Source organism: Oncorhynchus kisutch, unplaced genomic scaffold (assembly GCF_002021735.2).
Source record: "Oncorhynchus kisutch isolate 150728-3 unplaced genomic scaffold, Okis_V2 Okis03b-Okis08b_hom, whole genome shotgun sequence".
Lineage (NCBI taxonomy): Eukaryota > Metazoa > Chordata > Actinopteri > Salmoniformes > Salmonidae > Oncorhynchus > Oncorhynchus kisutch.
This window is the reverse complement of record NW_022261980.1, coordinates 19,840,691-19,860,245: the sequence shown is the minus strand read 5'-3', so window position 1 is coordinate 19,860,245 and position 19,555 is coordinate 19,840,691. Positions and strand designations below refer to the sequence as shown.

At 48.2% G+C, this 19,555-nt stretch overlaps 1 protein-coding gene across 1 annotated transcript in view; it reads right to left on the bottom strand.

The window, feature by feature from the left end:
* Positions 1-10,748, bottom strand: part of LOC109883527 (aminopeptidase N) — a 41,828-nt gene extending 31,080 nt beyond the window's left edge. The window contains exons 1-4 of the mRNA XM_031812975.1: positions 10,115-10,748; positions 4,536-4,678; positions 3,177-3,316; positions 202-328 (exon numbers count right to left, since the gene is read on the bottom strand). Of these exons, the coding sequence (XP_031668835.1) occupies positions 202-328; positions 3,177-3,316; positions 4,536-4,678; positions 10,115-10,674 (970 nt within the window). The 5' untranslated portion in view covers positions 10,675-10,748. The remainder of the gene's footprint in view (positions 1-201; positions 329-3,176; positions 3,317-4,535; positions 4,679-10,114) is intronic.
* Between the last annotated feature and the right edge of the window lie 8,807 nt (positions 10,749-19,555).

The window sequence follows — 19,555 nt, the reverse complement described above, 5'->3', positions numbered from 1 at the left end:
ACAGCACTTAACAATGGTGTGAGTCTCAAATGGTGTCCTATTCCCTATATAGTGCACTACTTTAGCCTAGAGGCCTATGGGCCCTGGTCAAAGGTAGGGTCACTACAAAGGGAATATGGTGCCATTTGGGACCCATTCAGAATCTCTCTTCAACAACAGACAGGGATTCCGAGAGGAAGAGTATTACTCTTTAAGAATTACCTGATTTGGTCAGAGGATAGCTTGAGCTGTAGTAGTTTTCAAAGAACTCCAGGATTGGTCCAGTTTTTTCGAGGGCGTAATCTCCCTGGCCCTCAGCAATGGCCTGTTTACGAGCCCAAATCCTGATCTGGAAAATAAAGACATGTTTTCCGTCATGAGATCCTGTACCCTGGGCTCTCATTTATAAAACATCCTGTACCCTGGGCTCTCATTTATAAAACATCCTGTACCCTGGGGCCTCATTTATAAAACATCCTGTACCCTGGGCTCTCATTTATAAAACATCCTGTACCCTGTGCTCTCATTTATAAAACATCCTGTACCCTGGGGCCTCATTTATAAAAATCCTGTACCCCGGGGCCTCATTTATAAATATCTTGTACCCTGGGGCCTCATTTATAAAACATCCTGTACCCTGGGGCCTCGTTTATAAAACATCCTGTACCCTGGAGCCTCGTTTATAAATAATCCTGTACCCTGGGGCCTCATTTATAAAAATCCTGTACCCCGTAGCCTCATTTATAAATATCTTGTACCCTGGGGCCTCATTTATAAAACATCCTGTACCCTGGGGCCTCGTTTATAAAACATCCTGTACCCTGGAGCCTCGTTTATAAAACATCCTGTACCCTGGGGCCTCATTTATAAAAATCCTGTACCCTGGGGCCTCATTTATAAAAATCCTGTACCCTGGGGCCTCATTTATAAAATATCCTGTACCCTGGGGCCTCGTTTATAAAATATCCTGTACCCTGGGGCCTCGTTTATAAAACATCCTGTACCCTGGGGCCTCGTTTATAAATAATCCTGTACCCTGGGGCCTCATTTATAAAAATCCTGTACCCCGGGGCCTCATTTATAAATATCTTGTACCCTGGGGCCTCATTTATAAAACATCCTGTACCCTGATGCCTCGTTTATAAAACATCCTGTACCCTGGAGCCTCGTTTATAAAACATCCTGTACCCTGCGGCCTCATTTATAAAAATCCTGTACCCTGGGGCCTCATTTATAAAACATCCTGTACCCTGGGGCCTCATTTATAAAACATCCTGTACCCTGGGGCCACGTTTATAAAACATCCTGTACCCTGGGCTCTCATTTATAAAACATCCTGTACCCTGGGGCCTCATTTATAAAACATCCTGTACCCTGGGGCCTCGTTTATAAAACATCCTGTACCCTGGGGCCTCATTTATAAAATATCCTGTACCCTGGGGCCTCATTTATAAAACATCCTGTACCCAGGAGCCTCATTTATAAAATATCCTGTACTCTGGGGCCTCATTTATAAAACATGTTCTTAGATTTATACTTGAAGTTAGTCGTAAAATGATTTCCGACAGTGTGCTCACGTTGGATTCATAAAAGATATTGAAATAAAAACAATTGATGACGCAGGTTCTAAGAAGCCCATTTGTAACTTACGGTCTTGTGATCTATAAATCTCTAATTAACTTCAAATTGCCGATTTCCCCTTATAGAATGCTAGAACATATGAGGGTTTAGACAGGAATAACCATGGACCAAAAGAGAAAAGCTAACTCTTTGGAAGACGAGATCACAGTGATGGGAGAGGAGATTGAAGACAGGCAACACATATTATTCGGTGGACTAAAGAGTGGGTTGACAAACACAGCCAAACAGGTATCTTAGGAGTGTGTCACCACTGCACCACAAGGTGGAGCAGCAAGACAGAACTGTGTCTGATGGGAAAAAGAAATGGTCTGACCTTAAACTGTAGGGGAAAGAAATGGTCTGGCCTTAAACTGTAGGGGAAATAAATGGTCTGACCTTAAACTGTAGGGGAACAGAAATGGTCTGACCTTAAACTGAAAGGGAAAGAAATGGTCTGACCTTAAACTGTAGGGGAAAGAAATGGTCTGACCTTAAACTGAAAGGGAAAGAAATGGTCTGACCTTAAACTGTAAGGGAAAGAAATGGTCTGATCTTAAACTGAAAGGGAAAGAAATGGTCTGACCTTAAACTGTAGGGGAAATAAATGGTCTGACCTTAAACTGTAGGGGAAAGAAATGGTCTGACCTTAAACTGTAGGGGAAAGAAATGGTCTGACCTTAAACTGAAAGGGAAAGAAATGGTCTGACCTTAAACTGTAGGGGAAAGAAATGGTCTGACCTTAAACTGTAGGGGAAATAAATGGTCTGACCTTAAACTGAAAGGGAAAGAAATGGTCTGACCTTAAACTGTAGGGGAAAGAAATGGTCTGACCTTAAACTGAAAGGGAAAGAAATGGTCTGACCTTAAACTGAAAGGGAAAGAAATGGTCTGACCTTAAACTGAAAGGGGAACAGAAATGGTCTGACCTTAAACTGTAGGGGAACAGAATAGCCATTACATAACCAGCAGGACAATCACTGACCATTTCAACGTCAAGTCTCGACTCTGAGTAGAGATATGACCATTTCAACCTCAAAGTAAGGTTTTATAATAACTACTTATACGTGGTTTTCTGAGTCAGTCATACCTAAGATCAGAATTGATCCGGTCCGTTTTATAAATGAGGCCCCTGATCTTTACTATCTGTACTGATCTGTAGACACCGACAGAGGGCAGCACAGAGAAACAATCCAATAATGTCTCCCTCATCCTGAAGCCAGAGTATACTGAAGTTGCCCCTAGAGATGCTGATCTGGGATCAGTTTGGCAATGAGGCCCTTTATCTACTTTCCAAGGTCCCCCTGGAGACGCTGACCTGGGATCAGTTTGACAATGAGGCCCTTTATCTACTTTCCAAGTGCAGTATCCCTTTAAGGTTAGGATTTGGGTAATCTCTCGTGAACAGACTACATAGACACCTGACCAAATTATGCAACATTTTAGTTCTGGGATAACTGAAGTAAGGTTTGGGGGAGGGAAACTGATCCTAGATCTGTACCTAGGGGAAACTTCATCCCAGAGCAGCTAACGTAGACAAATAAGAACAAGAGCAGATGAATTTAAAAAAAAATATGTACCAACACTTTTTCCCCTTCTGTTGAGTGGATGAAACCGAACTCACTGACGACAAAGGCGAGTAGGTAGGTTGACATGAGGGGTGTGGGTTGGAAGCTGGTCCGAGTAACATCCTGGCCGTTGACAGTGACATTGACTGAGGCTACAGGTGGAGAGAGAGATACAGGTTAGTGAGCATAGCAGAGACAACATGTTGGTTTCCCCAGCAACAGGAGTTCAGATCCCTACCGTGACAACATGTTGGTTTCCCCAGCAACAGGAGTTCAGATCCCTACCGTGACAATATGTTGGTTTCCCCAGCAACAGGAGTTCAGATCCCTACCGTGACAACATATTGGTTTTTCCCCAGCAACAGGAGTTCAGATCCCTACCGTGACAACACATTGGTTTCCCCAGCAACAGGAGGTCAGATCCCTACCGTGACAACATATTGGTTTTTCCCCAGCAACAGGAGTTCAGATCCCTACCGTGACAACACATTGGTTTCCCCAGCAACAGGAGGTCAGATCCCTACCGTGACAACACGTTGGTTGCCCCAGCAACAGGAGTTCAGATCCCTACCATGACAACATGTTGGTTTCCCCAGCAACAGGAGTTCAGATCCCTACCGTGACAACACATTGGTTTCCCCAGCAACAGGAGGTCAGATCCCTACCGTGACAACATCAACACTCTGAGGTTCTACCATAGACTTATATAAGGTTACAGAAGTTGGTATATAATCAATCGAGTACAGCAATGAATACGGCTATAAAGGATATTTGTATGATTTATCTCATATCAGAGTGTAGCAGCTTACTCTGAAAATGTTCCCCCCCAAAAATTCAATGCTAGTTTTTTCTTCACAGTTCTTTAGAGTTTGTGCGAGAGGTCAATTTAAGCAGATTGTAGCATTAAACTCTCTAACTATAATTTAGGAAACAGATCACAGATCCCATCCCCTTTGGACTTAGAAGCAGCCGTCAACACACATACATAGACTCATGCCATTGGCCAGAGATCTGGGTTCCATGCCTACCTAGATTCATGCCATTGGACAGAGATCAGGGTTCCATGCTTACCTAGATTCATGCCATTGGCCAGAGATCTGGGTTCCACGCTTACCTAGATTCATGCCATTGGACAGAGATCAGGGTTCCATACTTACCTAGATTCATGCCATTGGCCAGAGATCTGGGTTCCACGCTTACCTAGATTCATGCCATTGGACAGAGATCAGGGTTCCACGCTTACCTAGATTCATGCCATTGGACAGAGATCAGGGTTCCATGCTTACCTAGATTCATGCCATTGGACAGAGATCAGGGTTCCATGCTTACCTAGATTCATGCCATTGGACAGAGCCAGGGTTCCATGCTTACCTAGATTCATGCCATTGGCCAGAGCCACTGTTCCATGTGCGTGGAGGAGGGTCATGTGGAACACTGCCTTCATGGCAGGTTCATCAAAGCAGGGGAAGGCTTTCCTGGCATCCACAGGCTGCATCTGAGTGGTTGCTACAACTCTACCAACACACACAGAAACTGGTATTACTATAGTACTGAAGACTAAACTGTTACAGTTTAAACATGGTGACTGTAGGTGACACACAATCATACTGCATATTGTAGCTATTATCTATTATCTATTGTCTTTTATCTATTATCTATTATTGAAATATGTTGTGCTTGTTATTACTGCTGTACCACAAGACTGTTACAGTTAGACATAGTGACTCTGAGAGCAGGGTCAATACATTCATATTGTAGCTTTATTGGTCACATGGTTAAACAGATTTTATTGCGTGTGTAGCGAAATGCTTGTGCAATTTTATCAGCAATTGAAGCGGTTTGAAGTTCACATTGAAAGGTACAGATACTGTGTGTCTTAGTTCAAGGACTATAAGTCTAAAGCTCTGATGGTAAACTGGTCAGAATGTTTAGGATACATTGTACATGGAACATATTGAACTGCTCCCATTGTATACAACAGGAGGCTGCTGAGAGGGGACGAGGGGATAATGTCCGGAACGGAGCAACTGGAATGGCATCAAACACCTGCTTGATGTATTTGTTACCGTTCCACCTACTCCGCTCCAGTCATTAGAACGAGCCTGTTCTCCCCAATGAAGGTGTCACCAATGAATCAACACTCTGTATTACAGGGTTCAATTAATCCTTGGATCAACGTCAACAAATTACTTCAAGTGATTAAAAGTCAATGACTCAAGTCCCTGTAAAGGCCAAAGTTCAGTTGAGTATGAAATATTACTTCATGTAAATGCACCTATTTCTTCCATCTTGTTCAGAGTTGATGTGTAACCTTGGTTTTTACCTGTCCATTGTGGTACAAGCAGTTCAATCAATTCCTCGACAAATTACACCGGTTCAATAACATTAAATAAATACACTGGTTCCATAATATTAAATAATACACTGGTTCAATAATATTAAATAATACACTGGTTCAATAATATTAAATAATACACTGGTTCAATAACATTAAATAATACACTGGTTCAATAACATTAAATAATACACTGGTTCAATAACATTAAATAATACACTGGTTCAATAACATTAAATAATACACTGGTTCAATAACATTAATAATACACTGGTTCAATAACATTAATACACTGGTTCAATAACATTAAATAATACACTGGTTCAATAACATTAAATAATACACCGGTTCAATAACATTAAATAATACACTGGTTCAATAACATTAAATAATACACTGGTTCAATAACATTAAATAATACACTGGTTCAATAACATTAAATAATACACTGGTTCAATAACATTAAATAATACACTGGTTCAATAACATTAAATAATACACTGGTTCAATAACATTAAATAATACACTGGTTCAATAACATTAAATAATACACTGGTTCAATAACATTAAATAATACACTGGTTCAATAACATTAAATAATACACTGGTTCAATAACATTAAATAATACACTGGTTCAATAACATTAAATAATACACTGGTTCAATAACATTAAATAATACACTGGTTCAATAACATTAAATAATACACTGGTTCAATAACATTAAATAATACACTGGTTCAATAACATTAAATAATACACTGGTTCAATAACATTAAATAATACACTGGTTCAATAACATTAAATAATACACTGGTTCAATAACATTAAAAAATACACCGGTTCAATAACATTAAATAATACACTGTTCAATGCTTCTACACCTGCATTGCTTGATGTTTGTGGTTTTAGGCTGGGTTTCTGTACAGCACTTTGAGATATCAGCTGATGTAAGAAGGGCTATATAAATCAATTTGATTTGATTGATTTGATTTGATTCAATAACATTAAATAATACACTGGTTCAATAACATTAAATAAAATTACAGTGTCCAATGTACTGTAGCTATTACAGTGAAAGAATACCATGCTATTGTTTGAGAAGAGTGCACAGTTTTAAACATGAAAAGTTATTAATAAACAAATTAGGCCCATTTGATACAAATGGATCAGTATAAACTTTGCACATACACACACACACAAAATGTAAGTTGCACCTGGGCTGGAATAATACATGATGGCCTTTCTTTTGCATTTCAAACATGATGGTACAAAAACAATACAAAAGAACGGTTGGTTTTGTCTTTGTATTGTCTTCTACCAGATCTATTGTGTTATATTCTCCTACATTCCTTTCACATTTCCACAAACGTCAAAGTGTTTCCTTTCAAATGGTACCAATAATATGCTTCAGGGCCTGAGCTACATGCAGTTAAATTTGGGTATGTCATTTTTTTTTAAAGGGCGAATCCTTTTAAGGGCCTTTCTCAGGGACACATCGGCAGATTTATCCCCTAATCGGCTCGGGGATTCAAACCATTGTAGCCAAATGGAGACATCTTAACAAAGGAAGCCGTAACCAGGTTTCTAAGTATCATTACAGATTCAGTGCAGGCAGTGTACAAGAAGCCTTTCACTTGAATGACATCCACTCTGACGGGTGGCAAGGTGCATGATTGGTTGAAAGAAATGTAGAACTTTCAATCAGTTCTAAAAAGCACAATGTCAAGACTTCGGAAGAAGTCGGTTCCTCTCCTTGTTCAGGCGGTGTTCGGCGGTCGACGTCACCGGTCTTCTAGCCATCGCCGATCCATTTTTCATGTTCCATTTGTTTTGTCTTGTTTTCACACTCACCTGGTTTCAACTCCCTAATTACATGTTGTATATTTTCCCTCTGTTTCCCCCATGTCCGTGTCGGGAATAGTTTATTTTGTAAGTACTCGTGCTATGTGTTACTGGTTTTGTACCCATGTGCTATGTGTTACTGGTTTAGTACCCATGTGCTATGTGTTACTGGTGTGTTACTGGTTTTGTACCCATGTGCTATGTGTTACTGGTTTTGTACCCATGTGCTATGTGTTACTGGTGTGTTACTGGTTTTGTACCCATGTGCTATGTGTTATTGGTGTGTTACTGGTTTAGTACCCATGTGCTATGTGTTACTGGTTTTGTACCCATGTGCTATGTGTTACTGGTGTGTTACTGGTTTTGTACCCATGTGCTATGTGTTACTGGTTTTGTACCCATGTGCTATGTGTTACTGGTGTGTTACTGGTTTTGTACCCATGTGCTATGTGTTATTGGTGTGTTACTGGTTTAGTACCCATGTGCTATGTGTTACTGGTTTTGTACCCATGTGCTATGTGTTACTGGTGTGTTACTGGTTTTGTACCCATGTGCTATGTGTTACTGGTTTTGTACCCATGTGCTATGTGTTACTGGTGTGTTACTGGTTTTGTACCCATGTGCTATGTGTTATTGGTCTGTTACTGGTTTAGTACCCATGTGCTATGTGTTACTGGTTTTGTACCCATGTGCTATGTGTTACTGGTTTTGTACCCTTGTGCTATGTGTTACTGGTTTTGTACCCATGTGCTATGTGTTACTGGTTTAGTACCCATGTGCTATGTGTTACTGGTTTAGTACCCATGTGCTATGTGTTACTGGTTTTGTACCCATGTGCTATGTGTTACTGGTTTTGTACCCATGTGCTATGTGTTACAGGTTTTGTACCCATGTGCTATGTGTTACTGGTGTGTTACTGGTTTTGTACCCATGTGCTATGTATTACTGGTGTGTTACTGGTTTTGTAACCATGTGCTATGTGTTACTGGTTTTGTACCCATGTGCTATGTGTTACAGGTTTTGTAACCATGTGCTATGTGTTACTGGTTTTGTACCCATGTGCTATATGTTACAGGTTTTGTACCCATGTGCTATGTGTTACAGGTTTTGTACCCATGTGCTATGTGTTACTGGTGTGTTACTGGTTTTGTACCCATGTGCTATGTGTTACTGGTGTGTTACTGGTTTTGTACCCATGTGTTATGTGTTACTGGTTTTGTACCCATGTGCTATGCGTTACTGGTTTAGTACCCATGTGCTATGTGTTACTGGTTTTGTACCCATGTGCTATGTGTTACTGGTTTTGTACCCATGTGCTATGTGTTACTGGTTTTGTAACCATGTGCTATGTGTTACTGGTTTTGTAACCTTGTGCTATGTGTTACTGGTTTTGTACCCATGTGCTATGTGTTACTGGTTTAGTACCCATGTGCTATGTGTTACTGGTTATGTACCCATGTGCTATGTGTTACTGGTTTTGTACCCATGTGCTATGTGTTACAGGTTTTGTACCCATGTGCTATGTGTTACTGGTGTGTTACTGGTTTTGCACCCATGTGCTATGTGTTACTGGTGTGTTACTGGTTTTGTAACCATGTGCTATGTGTTACTGGTTTTGTACCCATGTGCTATGTGTTACAGGTTTTGTAACCATGTGCTATGTGTTACTGGTTTTGTACCCATGTGCTATGTGTTACTGGTGTTACTGGTTTTGTACCCATGTGCTATGTGTTACAGGTTTTGTACCCATGTGCTATGTGTTACTGGTGTGTTACTGGTTTTGTACCCATGTGCTATGTGTTACTGGTGTGTTACTGGTTTTGTACCCATGTGTTATGTGTTACTGGTTTTGTACCCATGTGCTATGTGTTACTGGTTTAGTACACATGTGCTATGTGTTACTGGTTTTGTACCCATGTGCTATGTGTTACTGGTTTTGTACCCATGTGCTATGTGTTACTGGTGTGTTACTGGTTTTGTACCCATGTGCTATGTGTTACTGGTTTTGTACCCATGTGCTATGTGTTACTGGTGTGTTACTGGTTTAGTACCCATGTGCTATGTGTTACTGGTGTGTTACTGGTTTAGTACCCATGTGCTATGTGTTACTGGTGTGTTACTGGTTTTGTACCCATGTGTTTGTTGTTTTGCCATTAGTTTTATATATTAAACTGCTCCGGGTATTCACCAAGTTCTGCTCTCCTGCGTTTGACTTCCCTGCCACCAGTTACGCACCCCTTACACACAATGATCTCCCAAATTCCTTGTTTGACTTCAGACAAATTTGTTCAAACAACCCAAAGCTTTACCAATCAATAACAGCAGTTCAGATGAACAACAGAAACAATATCAGTCAAGTTTTCACAGTGTATTTTATGCAAGTATCATTACAGATTGTGGCTGTGTAGGAGATTATGTCATTTGATCAGATTAACTGGAATGACATTCATTCTGATGGGTGTGCAAAAATAACAACCTGAAAGCCACGGCCCCAATCAGCCTCCAACTCTTCTAATAAGCTGCCGCCACTGCACTACCCTGACACTATTCAATGTGGATACGCATGAGGTGATTAACGCAATTTAGAAGCTTCATTCAGTTAAACAAATCACATTGATCTGTCAAAGATGTTATTTGATTTCAGTCAAATATATTAGAATAGGTTTATTTATTTGACCTTTATTTAACTTAAAGCCAGATTCTTACCTTGTCAGCTCGGAGATTCGTGTTTTTAAACGTGGGTTGGAAATTATTATGAATGTTTTGCTTACTTTCTCACTGGGGGACTGGTCCCCTCTGTATATTCACTCCTGTAGAAGCCTCCCAGGTCATCAGCCAGTTCTCCTATAAACTCTGTGTACAGCTCATACTGGCTTCCTGCCATCAGATTACTATTCAGCTGGATCACTAAGAACTGAGTAGGAACCTCCAGCCAGCTTTTCTTTATGGTGGGAGCAGTAGCTCCATCCCGGCTAATCAGGCTGAGCAGAGTCAGGTTCAGCTTGTTGGCGTGGATGAGGATCAGATCTGTGTCCTTCTTACACTGGAACACCACAGCTGACTGTCCTGTGAAGATGAAGAGGCCAGTAGAGGTGTTGACAACCAGTCGAGGCCAGAGGGTGATGTTGTATGAGACAGGAGACAGGGAGTCAGGCAGTCTGTAGTGTTCCCAGGGAGTGGAGGGAGTAGTGGGGGGATTCACTGCCTCATTGATCTTGGCCTTCTCCTGGCTATAGACCACTGACAGGGCGATGATGGTGGCAACCACTCCAGTCCCCACGATCACACCAACTATCCCCAAAGTCTTGCTGATGAAGAACCCTTTCCCCATGTCTGTAACAGATATCTGTCTATCTGAGGGTAGTGTAATGACTGACTGACAGATAGACAGAAAGGCAGCAAGAGAGAGGGGGACCTAGATGGACCAAGAGGGGAATGTGTTTCTTATTTATGCCCTCTGAGGAACTCCCACAATACGCCTGGTTAATAGTTGATCCCCCAGCCCAGGACAACCCATCCAGAAACAGGAAGGAAGGATAAAGTACAACAGCTTGTCAGCAATCTGTTATCCACACATCTTTATGACTATTGATTAGAACTCTCAGGTTGTCCTGGGCTGGGGGATCAACTATTAATTAACCCAGCTGATTAGAACTCTCAGGTTGTCCTGGGCTGGGGGATCAACTATTAATTAACCCAGCTGATTAGAACTCTCAGGTTGTCCTGGGCTGGGGGATCAACTATTAATTAACCCAGCTGATTAGAACTCTCAGGTTGTCCTGGGCTGGGGGATCAACTATTAATTAACCCAGCTGATTAGAACTCTCAGGTTGTCCTGGGCTGGGGGATCAACTATGAATTAACCCAGCTGATTAGAACTCTCAGGTTGTCCTGGGCTGGGGGATCAACTATTAATTAACCCAGCTGATTAGAACTCTCAGGTTGTCCTGGGCTGGGGGATCAACTATTAATTAACCCAGCTGATTAGAACTCTCAAGATCTTTCCCTGTAGGGTTGAAATCTTTCCCTGTATAAAATGGAAGGGGAACCGCCCCCCCCCCCTACCTGGTGTTTCCTACAGGGCTGAAAGGGGGAACTTGGTGAAAGGCCGAAAGGGGAACCATCCCTCCCTCCCTGGTATTTTCTACAGGGCTGAAAGGGGAACCACCCCTCCCTCCCTGGTGTTTCCTACGGGGCTGAAAGGGGAACCACCCCTTCCTCCCTGGTGTTTCCTACGGGGCAGCAAGTGGAACCACCCCTCCCTCCCTGGTGTTTCCTACAGGGCTGAAAGGGGAACCACCCCTCCCTACCTGGTGTTTCCTACAGGGCTGAAAGGGGAACCACCCCTCCCTACCTGGTGTTTCCTACGGGGCAGCAAGAAGGAACCACCCATCCCTACCTGTTGTTTCCTACTGGGCCCGAAAGGGGAACCACCCCTCCCTCCCTGGTATTTCCTACAGGGCTGAAAGGGGAACCACCCCTCCTCCCTCCCTGGTGTTTCCTACGGGGATGAAAGGGGAACCACCCCTTCCTCCCTGGTGTTTCCTATGGGGCAGCAAGTGGAACCACCCCTCCCTCCCTGGTGTTTCCTACGGGGCTGAAAGGGGAACCACCCCTCCCTACCTTGTGTTTCCTACGGGGCTGAAAGGGGAACCACCCCTCCCTACCTGGTGTTTCCTACAGGGCTGAAAGGGGAACCACCCCTCCCTCCCTGGTGTTTCCTACAGGGCTGAAAGGGGAACCACCACTCCCTACCTGGTGTTTCCTACAGGGCTGAAAGGGGAACCACCCCTCCCTACCTGGTGTTTCCTACAGGGCTGAAAGGGAAACCACCCCTCCCTGGTGTTTCCTACGGGGCTGAAAGGGGAACCACCCCTCCCTCCCTGGTGTTTCCTACAGGGCTGAAAGGGGAACCACCCCTCCCTCCCTGGTGTTTCCTATGGGGCTGAAAGGGGAACCACCCCTCCCTGGTGTTTCCTACAGGGCTGAAAGGGGAACCACCCCTCCCTCCCTGGTGTTTCCAACGGGCCTTTAAGGGGAACCACCCCTCCCTCTCTGGTGTTTCCTACAGGGATGAAAGGGGAACCACCCCTTCCTCCCTCCCTGGTGTTTCCTACAGGGCTGAAAGGGGAACCACCCCTCCCTCCCTCCCTGGTGTTTCCTACAGGGCTGAAAGGGGAACAACCCCTCCCAACCTGGTGTTTCCTACGGGGCAGCAAGGGGAACCTCCCCTCCCTCCCTGGTGTTTCCTACGGGGTTGAAAGGGAAACCACCCCTCCCTCCCTGGTGTTTCCTACAGGGCTGAAAGGGGAACCACCCCTCCCTACCTGGTGTTTCCTACGGGGCTGAAAGGGGAACCACCCCTCCCTACCTGGTGTTTCCTACAGGGCTGAAAGGGGAACCACCCCTCCCTACCTGGTGTTTCCTACAGGGCCGAAAGGGGAACCACCCCTCCCTCCCTGGTGTTTCCTACAGGGCTGAAAGGGGAACCACCCCTCCCTACCTGGTGTTTCCTACAGGGCTGAAAGGGAAACCACCCCTCCCTGGTGTTTCCTACGGGGCTGAAAGGGGAACCACCCCTCCCTCCCTGGTGTTTCCTACAGGGCTGAAAGGGGAACCACCCCTCCCTCCCTGGTGTTTCCTACAGGGCTGAAAGGGGAACCACCCCTCCCTCCCTGGTGTTTCCTACAGGGCTGAAAGGGGAACCACCCCTCCCTCTCTGGTGTTTCCTACAGGGCTGAAAGGGGAACCACCCCTCCCTCCCTGGTGTTTCCTACAGGGCTGAAAGGGGAACCACCCCTCCCTCCCTGGTGTTTCCTACGGGGCTGAAAGGGGAACCACCCCTCCCTCCCTGGTGTTTCCTACGGGGCTGAAAGGGGAACCACCCCTCCCTACCTGGTGTTATCTACGGGGCTGAAAGGGGAACCACCCCTCCCTACCTGGTGTTTCCTACGGGGCTGAAAGGGGAACCACCCCTCCCTCCCTGGTGTTTCCTACAGGGCTGAAAGGGGAACCACCCCTCCCTACCTGGTGTTTCCTACAGGGCTGAAAGGGGAACCACCTTTCCCTACCTGATGTTTCCTACGGGGCAGCAAGAAGGAACCACCCCTCCCTACCTGTTGTTTCCTACAGGGCCGAAAGGGGAACCACCCCTCCCTCCCTGGTATTTTCTACAGGGCTGAAAGGGGAACCACCCCTCCCTCCCTGGTGTTTCCTACGGGGCTGAAAGGGGAACCACCCCTTCCTCCCTGGTGTTTCCTACAGGGCTGAAAGGGAAACCACCCCTCCCTGGTGTTTCCTACGGGGCTGAAAGGGGAACCACCCCTCCCTCCCTGGTGTTTCCTACAGGGCTGAAAGGGGAACCACCCCTCCCTCCCTGGTGTTTCCTACAGGGCTGAAAGGGGAACCACCCCTCCCTCCCTGGTGTTTCCTACAGGGCTGAAAGGGGAACCACCCCTCCCTCTCTGGTGTTTCCTACAGGGCTGAAAGGGGAACCACCCCTCCCTCCCTGGTGTTTCCTACAGGGCTGAAAGGGGAACCACCCCTCCCTCCCTGGTGTTTCCTACGGGGCTGAAAGGGGAACCACCCCTCCCTCCCTGGTGTTTCCTACGGGGCTGAAAGGGGAACCACCCCTCCCTACCTGGTGTTATCTACGGGGCTGAAAGGGGAACCACCCCTCCCTACCTGGTGTTTCCTACGGGGCTGAAAGGGGAACCACCCCTCCCTCCCTGGTGTTTCCTACAGGGCTGAAAGGGGAACCACCCCTCCCTACCTGGTGTTTCCTACAGGGCTGAAAGGGGAACCACCTTTCCCTACCTGATGTTTCCTACGGGGCAGCAAGAAGGAACCACCCCTCCCTACCTGTTGTTTCCTACAGGGCCGAAAGGGGAACCACCCCTCCCTCCCTGGTATTTTCTACAGGGCTGAAAGGGGAACCACCCCTCCCTCCCTGGTGTTTCCTACGGGGCTGAAAGGGGAACCACCCCTTCCTCCCTGGTGTTTCCTACGGGGCAGCAAGTGGAACCACCCCTCCCTCCCTGGTGTTTCCTACAGGGCTGAAAGGGGAACCACCCCTCCCTACCTGGTGTTTCCTACAGGGCTGAAAGGGGAACCACCCCTCCCTACCTGGTGTTTCCTACGGGGCAGCAAGAAGGAACCACCCATCCCTACCTGTTGTTTCCTACTGGGCCGAAAGGGGAACCACCCCTCCCTCCCTGGTATTTCCTACAGGGCTGAAAGGGGAACCACCCCTCCTCCCTCCCTGGTGTTTCCTACGGGGCTGAAAGGGGAACCACCCCTTCCTCCCTGGTGTTTCCTACGGGGCAGCAAGTGGAACCACCCCTCCCTCCCTGGTGTTTCCTACGGGGCTGAAAGGGGAACCACCCCTCCCTACCTGGTGTTATCTACGGGGCTGAAAGGGGAACCACCCCTCCCTACCTGGTGTTTCCTACGGGGCTGAAAGGGGAACCACCCCTCCCTCCCTGGTGTTTCCTACAGGGCTGAAAGGGGAACCACCCCTCCCTCCCTGGTGTTTCCTACAGGGCTGAAAGGGGAACCACCCCTCCCTCCCTGGTGTTTCCTACGGGGCTGAAAGGGGAACCACCCCTCCCTCCCTGGTGTTTCCTACGGGGCTGAAAGGGGAACCACCCCTCCCTACCTGGTGTTATCTACGGGGCTGAAAGGGGAACCACCCCTCCCTACCTGGTGTTTCCTACGGGGCTGAAAGGGGAACCACCCCTCCCTCCCTGGTGTTTCCTACAGGGCTGAAAGGGGAACCACCCCTCCCTACCTGGTGTTTCCTACAGGGCTGAAAGGGGGACCACCTTTCCCTACCTGATGTTTCCTACGGGGCAGCAAGAAGGAACCACCCCTCCCTACCTGTTGTTTCCTACAGGGCCGAAAGGGGAACCACCCCTCCCTCCCTGGTATTTTCTACAGGGCTGAAAGGGGAACCACCCCTCCCTCCCTGGTGTTTCCTACGGGGCTGAAAGGGGAACCACCCCTTCCTCCCTGGTGTTTCCTACGGGGCAGCAAGTGGAACCACCCCTCCCTCCCTGGTGTTTCCTACAGGGCTGAAAGGGGAACCACCCCTCCCTACCTGGTGTTTCCTACAGGGCTGAAAGGGGAACCACCCCTCCCTACCTGGTGTTTCCTACGGGGCAGCAAGAAGGAACCACCCATCCCTACCTGTTGTTTCCTACTGGGCCGAAAGGGGAACCACCCCTCCCTCCCTGGTATTTCCTACAGGGCTGAAAGGGGAACCACCCCTCCTCCCTCCCTGGTGTTTCCTACGGGGCTGAAAGGGGAACCACCCCTTCCTCCCTGGTGTTTCCTACGGGGCAGCAAGTGGAACCACCCCTCCCTCCCTGGTGTTTCCTACGGGGCTGAAAGGGGAACCACCCCTCCCTACCTGGTGTTTCCTACGGGGCAGCAAGAAGGAACCACCCATCCCTACCTGTTGTTTCCTACTGGGCCGAAAGGGGAACCACCCCTCCCTCCCTGGTATTTCCTACAGGGCTGAAAGGGGAACCACCCCTCCTCCCTCCCTGGTGTTTCCTACGGGGCTGAAAGGGGAACCACCCCTTCCTCCCTGGTGTTTCCTACGGGGCAGCAAGTGGAACCACCCCTCCCTCCCTGGTGTTTCCTACGGGGCTGAAAGGGGAACCACCCCTCCCTACCTGGTGTTATCTACGGGGCTGAAAGGGGAACCACCCCTCCCTACCTGGTGTTTCCTACGGGGCTGAAAGGGGAACCACCCCTCCCTCCCTGGTGTTTCCTACAGGGCTGAAAGGGGAACCACCCCTCCTCCCTCCCTGGTGTTTCCTACGGGGCTGAAAGGGGAACCACCCCTTCCTCCCTGGTGTTTCCTACGGGGCAGCAAGTGGAACCACCCCTCCCTCCCTGGTGTTTCCTACGGGGCTGAAAGGGGAACCACCCCTCCCTACCTGGTGTTTCCTACGGGGCAGCAAGAAGGAACCACCCATCCCTACCTGTTGTTTCCTACTGGGCCGAAAGGGGAACCACCCCTCCCTCCCTGGTATTTCCTACAGGGCTGAAAGGGGAACCACCCCTCCTCCCTCCCTGGTGTTTCCTACGGGGCTGAAAGGGGAACCACCCCTTCCTCCCTGGTGTTTCCTACGGGGCAGCAAGTGGAACCACCCCTCCCTCCCTGGTGTTTCCTACGGGGCTGAAAGGGGAACCACCCCTCCCTACCTGGTGTTATCTACGGGGCTGAAAGGGGAACCACCCCTCCCTACCTGGTGTTTCCTACGGGGCTGAAAGGGGAACCACCCCTCCCTCCCTGGTGTTTCCTACAGGGCTGAAAGGGGAACCACCCCTCCCTACCTGGTGTTTCCTACAGGGCTGAAAGGGGAACCACCTTTCCCTACCTGATGTTTCCTACGGGGCAGCAAGAAGGAACCACCCCTCCCTACCTGTTGTTTCCTACAGGGCCGAAAGGGGAACCACCCCTCCCTCCCTGGTATTTTCTACAGGGCTGAAAGGGGAACCACCCCTCCCTCCCTGGTGTTTCCTACGGGGCTGAAAGGGGAACCACCCCTTCCTCCCTGGTGTTTCCTACGGGGCAGCAAGTGGAACCACCCCTCCCTCCCTGGTGTTTCCTACAGGGCTGAAAGGGGAACCACCCCTCCCTACCTGGTGTTTCCTACAGGGCTGAAAGGGGAACCACCCCTCCCTACCTGGTGTTTCCTACGGGGCAGCAAGAAGGAACCACCCATCCCTACCTGTTGTTTCCTACTGGGCCGAAAGGGGAACCACCCCTCCCTCCCTGGTATTTCCTACAGGGCTGAAAGGGGAACCACCCCTCCTCCCTCCCTGGTGTTTCCTATGGGGCTGAAAGGGGAACCACCCCTTCCTCCCTGGTGTTTCCTACGGGGCAGCAAGTGGAACCACCCCTCCCTCCCTGGTGTTTCCTACGGGGCTGAAAGGGGAACCACCCCTCCCTACCTTGTGTTTCCTACGGGGCTGAAAGGGGAACCACCCCTCCCTACCTGGTGTTTCCTACAGGGCTGAAAGGGGAACCACCCCTCCCTCCCTGGTGTTTCCTACAGGGCTGAAAGGGGAACCACCACTCCCTACCTGGTGTTTCCTACAGGGCTGAAAGGGGAACCACCCCTCCCTACCTGGTGTTTCCTACAGGGCTGAAAGGGAAACCACCCCTCCCTCCCTGGTGTTTCCTATGGGGCTGAAAGGGGAACCACCCCTCCCTGGTGTTTCCTACAGGGCTGAAAGGGGAACCACCCCTCCCTCCCTGGTGTTTCCTATGGGGCTGAAAGGGGAACCACCCCTCCCTCCCTGGTGTTTCCTATGGGGCTGAAAGGGGAACCACCCCTCCCTCCCTGGTGTTTCCTACAGGGCTGAAAGGGGAACCACCCCTCCCTACCTGGTGTTTCCTGGTTTACCTGGTGTTTCTGTATATAGACTCCACATTGACTCTGTACCGGTGCACCCCCTCCGGGGCGGCAGGGTAGCCTAGTGGTTAGAGTGTTGGACTAGTAACCGAAAGGTTGCAAGTTCAAATCCCCAAGCTGACAAGGTACAAATATGTCGTTCTGCCTGAACAGGCAGTTAACCCGCTGTTCCTAGGCCGTCATTGAAAATAAGAATTTGTTCTTAACTGACTTGCCTCCACATTGACTCTGTACCAGTACCCCCTGTATATAGCCTCCACATTGACTCTGTACCGGTACCCCCTGTATATAGCCTCTACATTGACTCTGTACCAGTACCCCCTGTATATAGCCTCCACATTGACTCTGTACCAGTACCCCCTGTATATAGCCTCCACATTGACTCTGTACCAGTGCCCCCTGTATATAGCCTCTACATTGACTCTGTACCGGTACCCCCTGTATATAGCCTCCACATTGACTCTGTACCAGTACCCCCTGTATATAGCCTCTACATTGACTCTGTACCGGTACCCCCTGTATACAGCCTCCAGGTAGGGAGTGGTGGTTCTGTAGGAAACACCAGGGAGGGGTGGTTCCCCTTTCAGCCCCATAGGAAACACCAGGGAGGGAGGGGTGGTTCCCCTTTCAGCCCTGTAGGAAACACCAGGGAGGGAGGGGTGGTTCCCCTTTCAGCCCCGTAGGAAACACCAGGGAGGGGTGGTTTCCCTTTCAGCCCTGTAGGAAACACCAGGTAGGGAGGGGTGGTTCCCCTTTCAGCCCTGTAGGAAACACCAGGTAGGGAGTGGTGGTTCCCCTTTCAGCCCTGTAGGAAACACCAGGGAGGGAGGGGTGGTTCCCCTTTCAGCCCTGTAGGAAACACCAGGTAGGGAGGGGTGGTTCCCCTTTCAGCCCCGTAGGAAACTCTGTACCAGTACCCCCTGTATATAGCCTCTACATTGACTCTGTACCGGTACCCCCTGTATATAGCCTCCACATTGACTCTGTACCAGTACCCCCTGTATATAGCCTCCACATTGACTCTGTACCAGTACCCCCTGTATATAGCCTCCACATTGACTCTGTACCAGTACCCCCTGTATATAGCCTCTACATTGACTCTGTACCGGTACCCCCTGTATATAGCCTCCACATTGACTCTGTACCAGTACCCCCTGTATATAGCCTCTACATTGACTCTGTACCGGTACCCCCTGTATATAGCCTCCACATTGACTCTGTACCAGTACCCCCTGTATATAGCCTCCACATTGACTCTGTACCAGTACCCCCTGTATATAGCCTCCACATTGACTCTGTACCGGTACCCCCTGTATATAGCCTCCACATTGACTCTGTACCAGTACCCCCTGTATATAGCCTCCACATTGACTCTGTACCAGTACCCCCTGTATATAGCCTCCACATTGACTCTGTACCAGTACCCCCTGTATATAGCCTTTGTGAGTTTATTTGACTGTAATAATGAAGACAAATAAGCTCAAATGAAGACGTTTTCAGATATCTGGTCATTATTTGAACTGGCTAGCCAGCTAACTTACCATTATCTATCTAGCCAACCAACTAGAAACCAAAGTTGCTTTAAGTTGCCTGGTTTGCTAGATTGACATTTACAAGATGCATGTTTAAACGGGTGGGGCTATTGGTGTTAAAATACACTCGTTATGCTATTTTTGGCCACCAGGCTGCTGATGTCATGCAGCCTGTAGTTTTTTCATAACGACAACGTGAAGTTTGAAGTCGGACGACCATAGAATATTCATGATTTCATTGGACAACTGT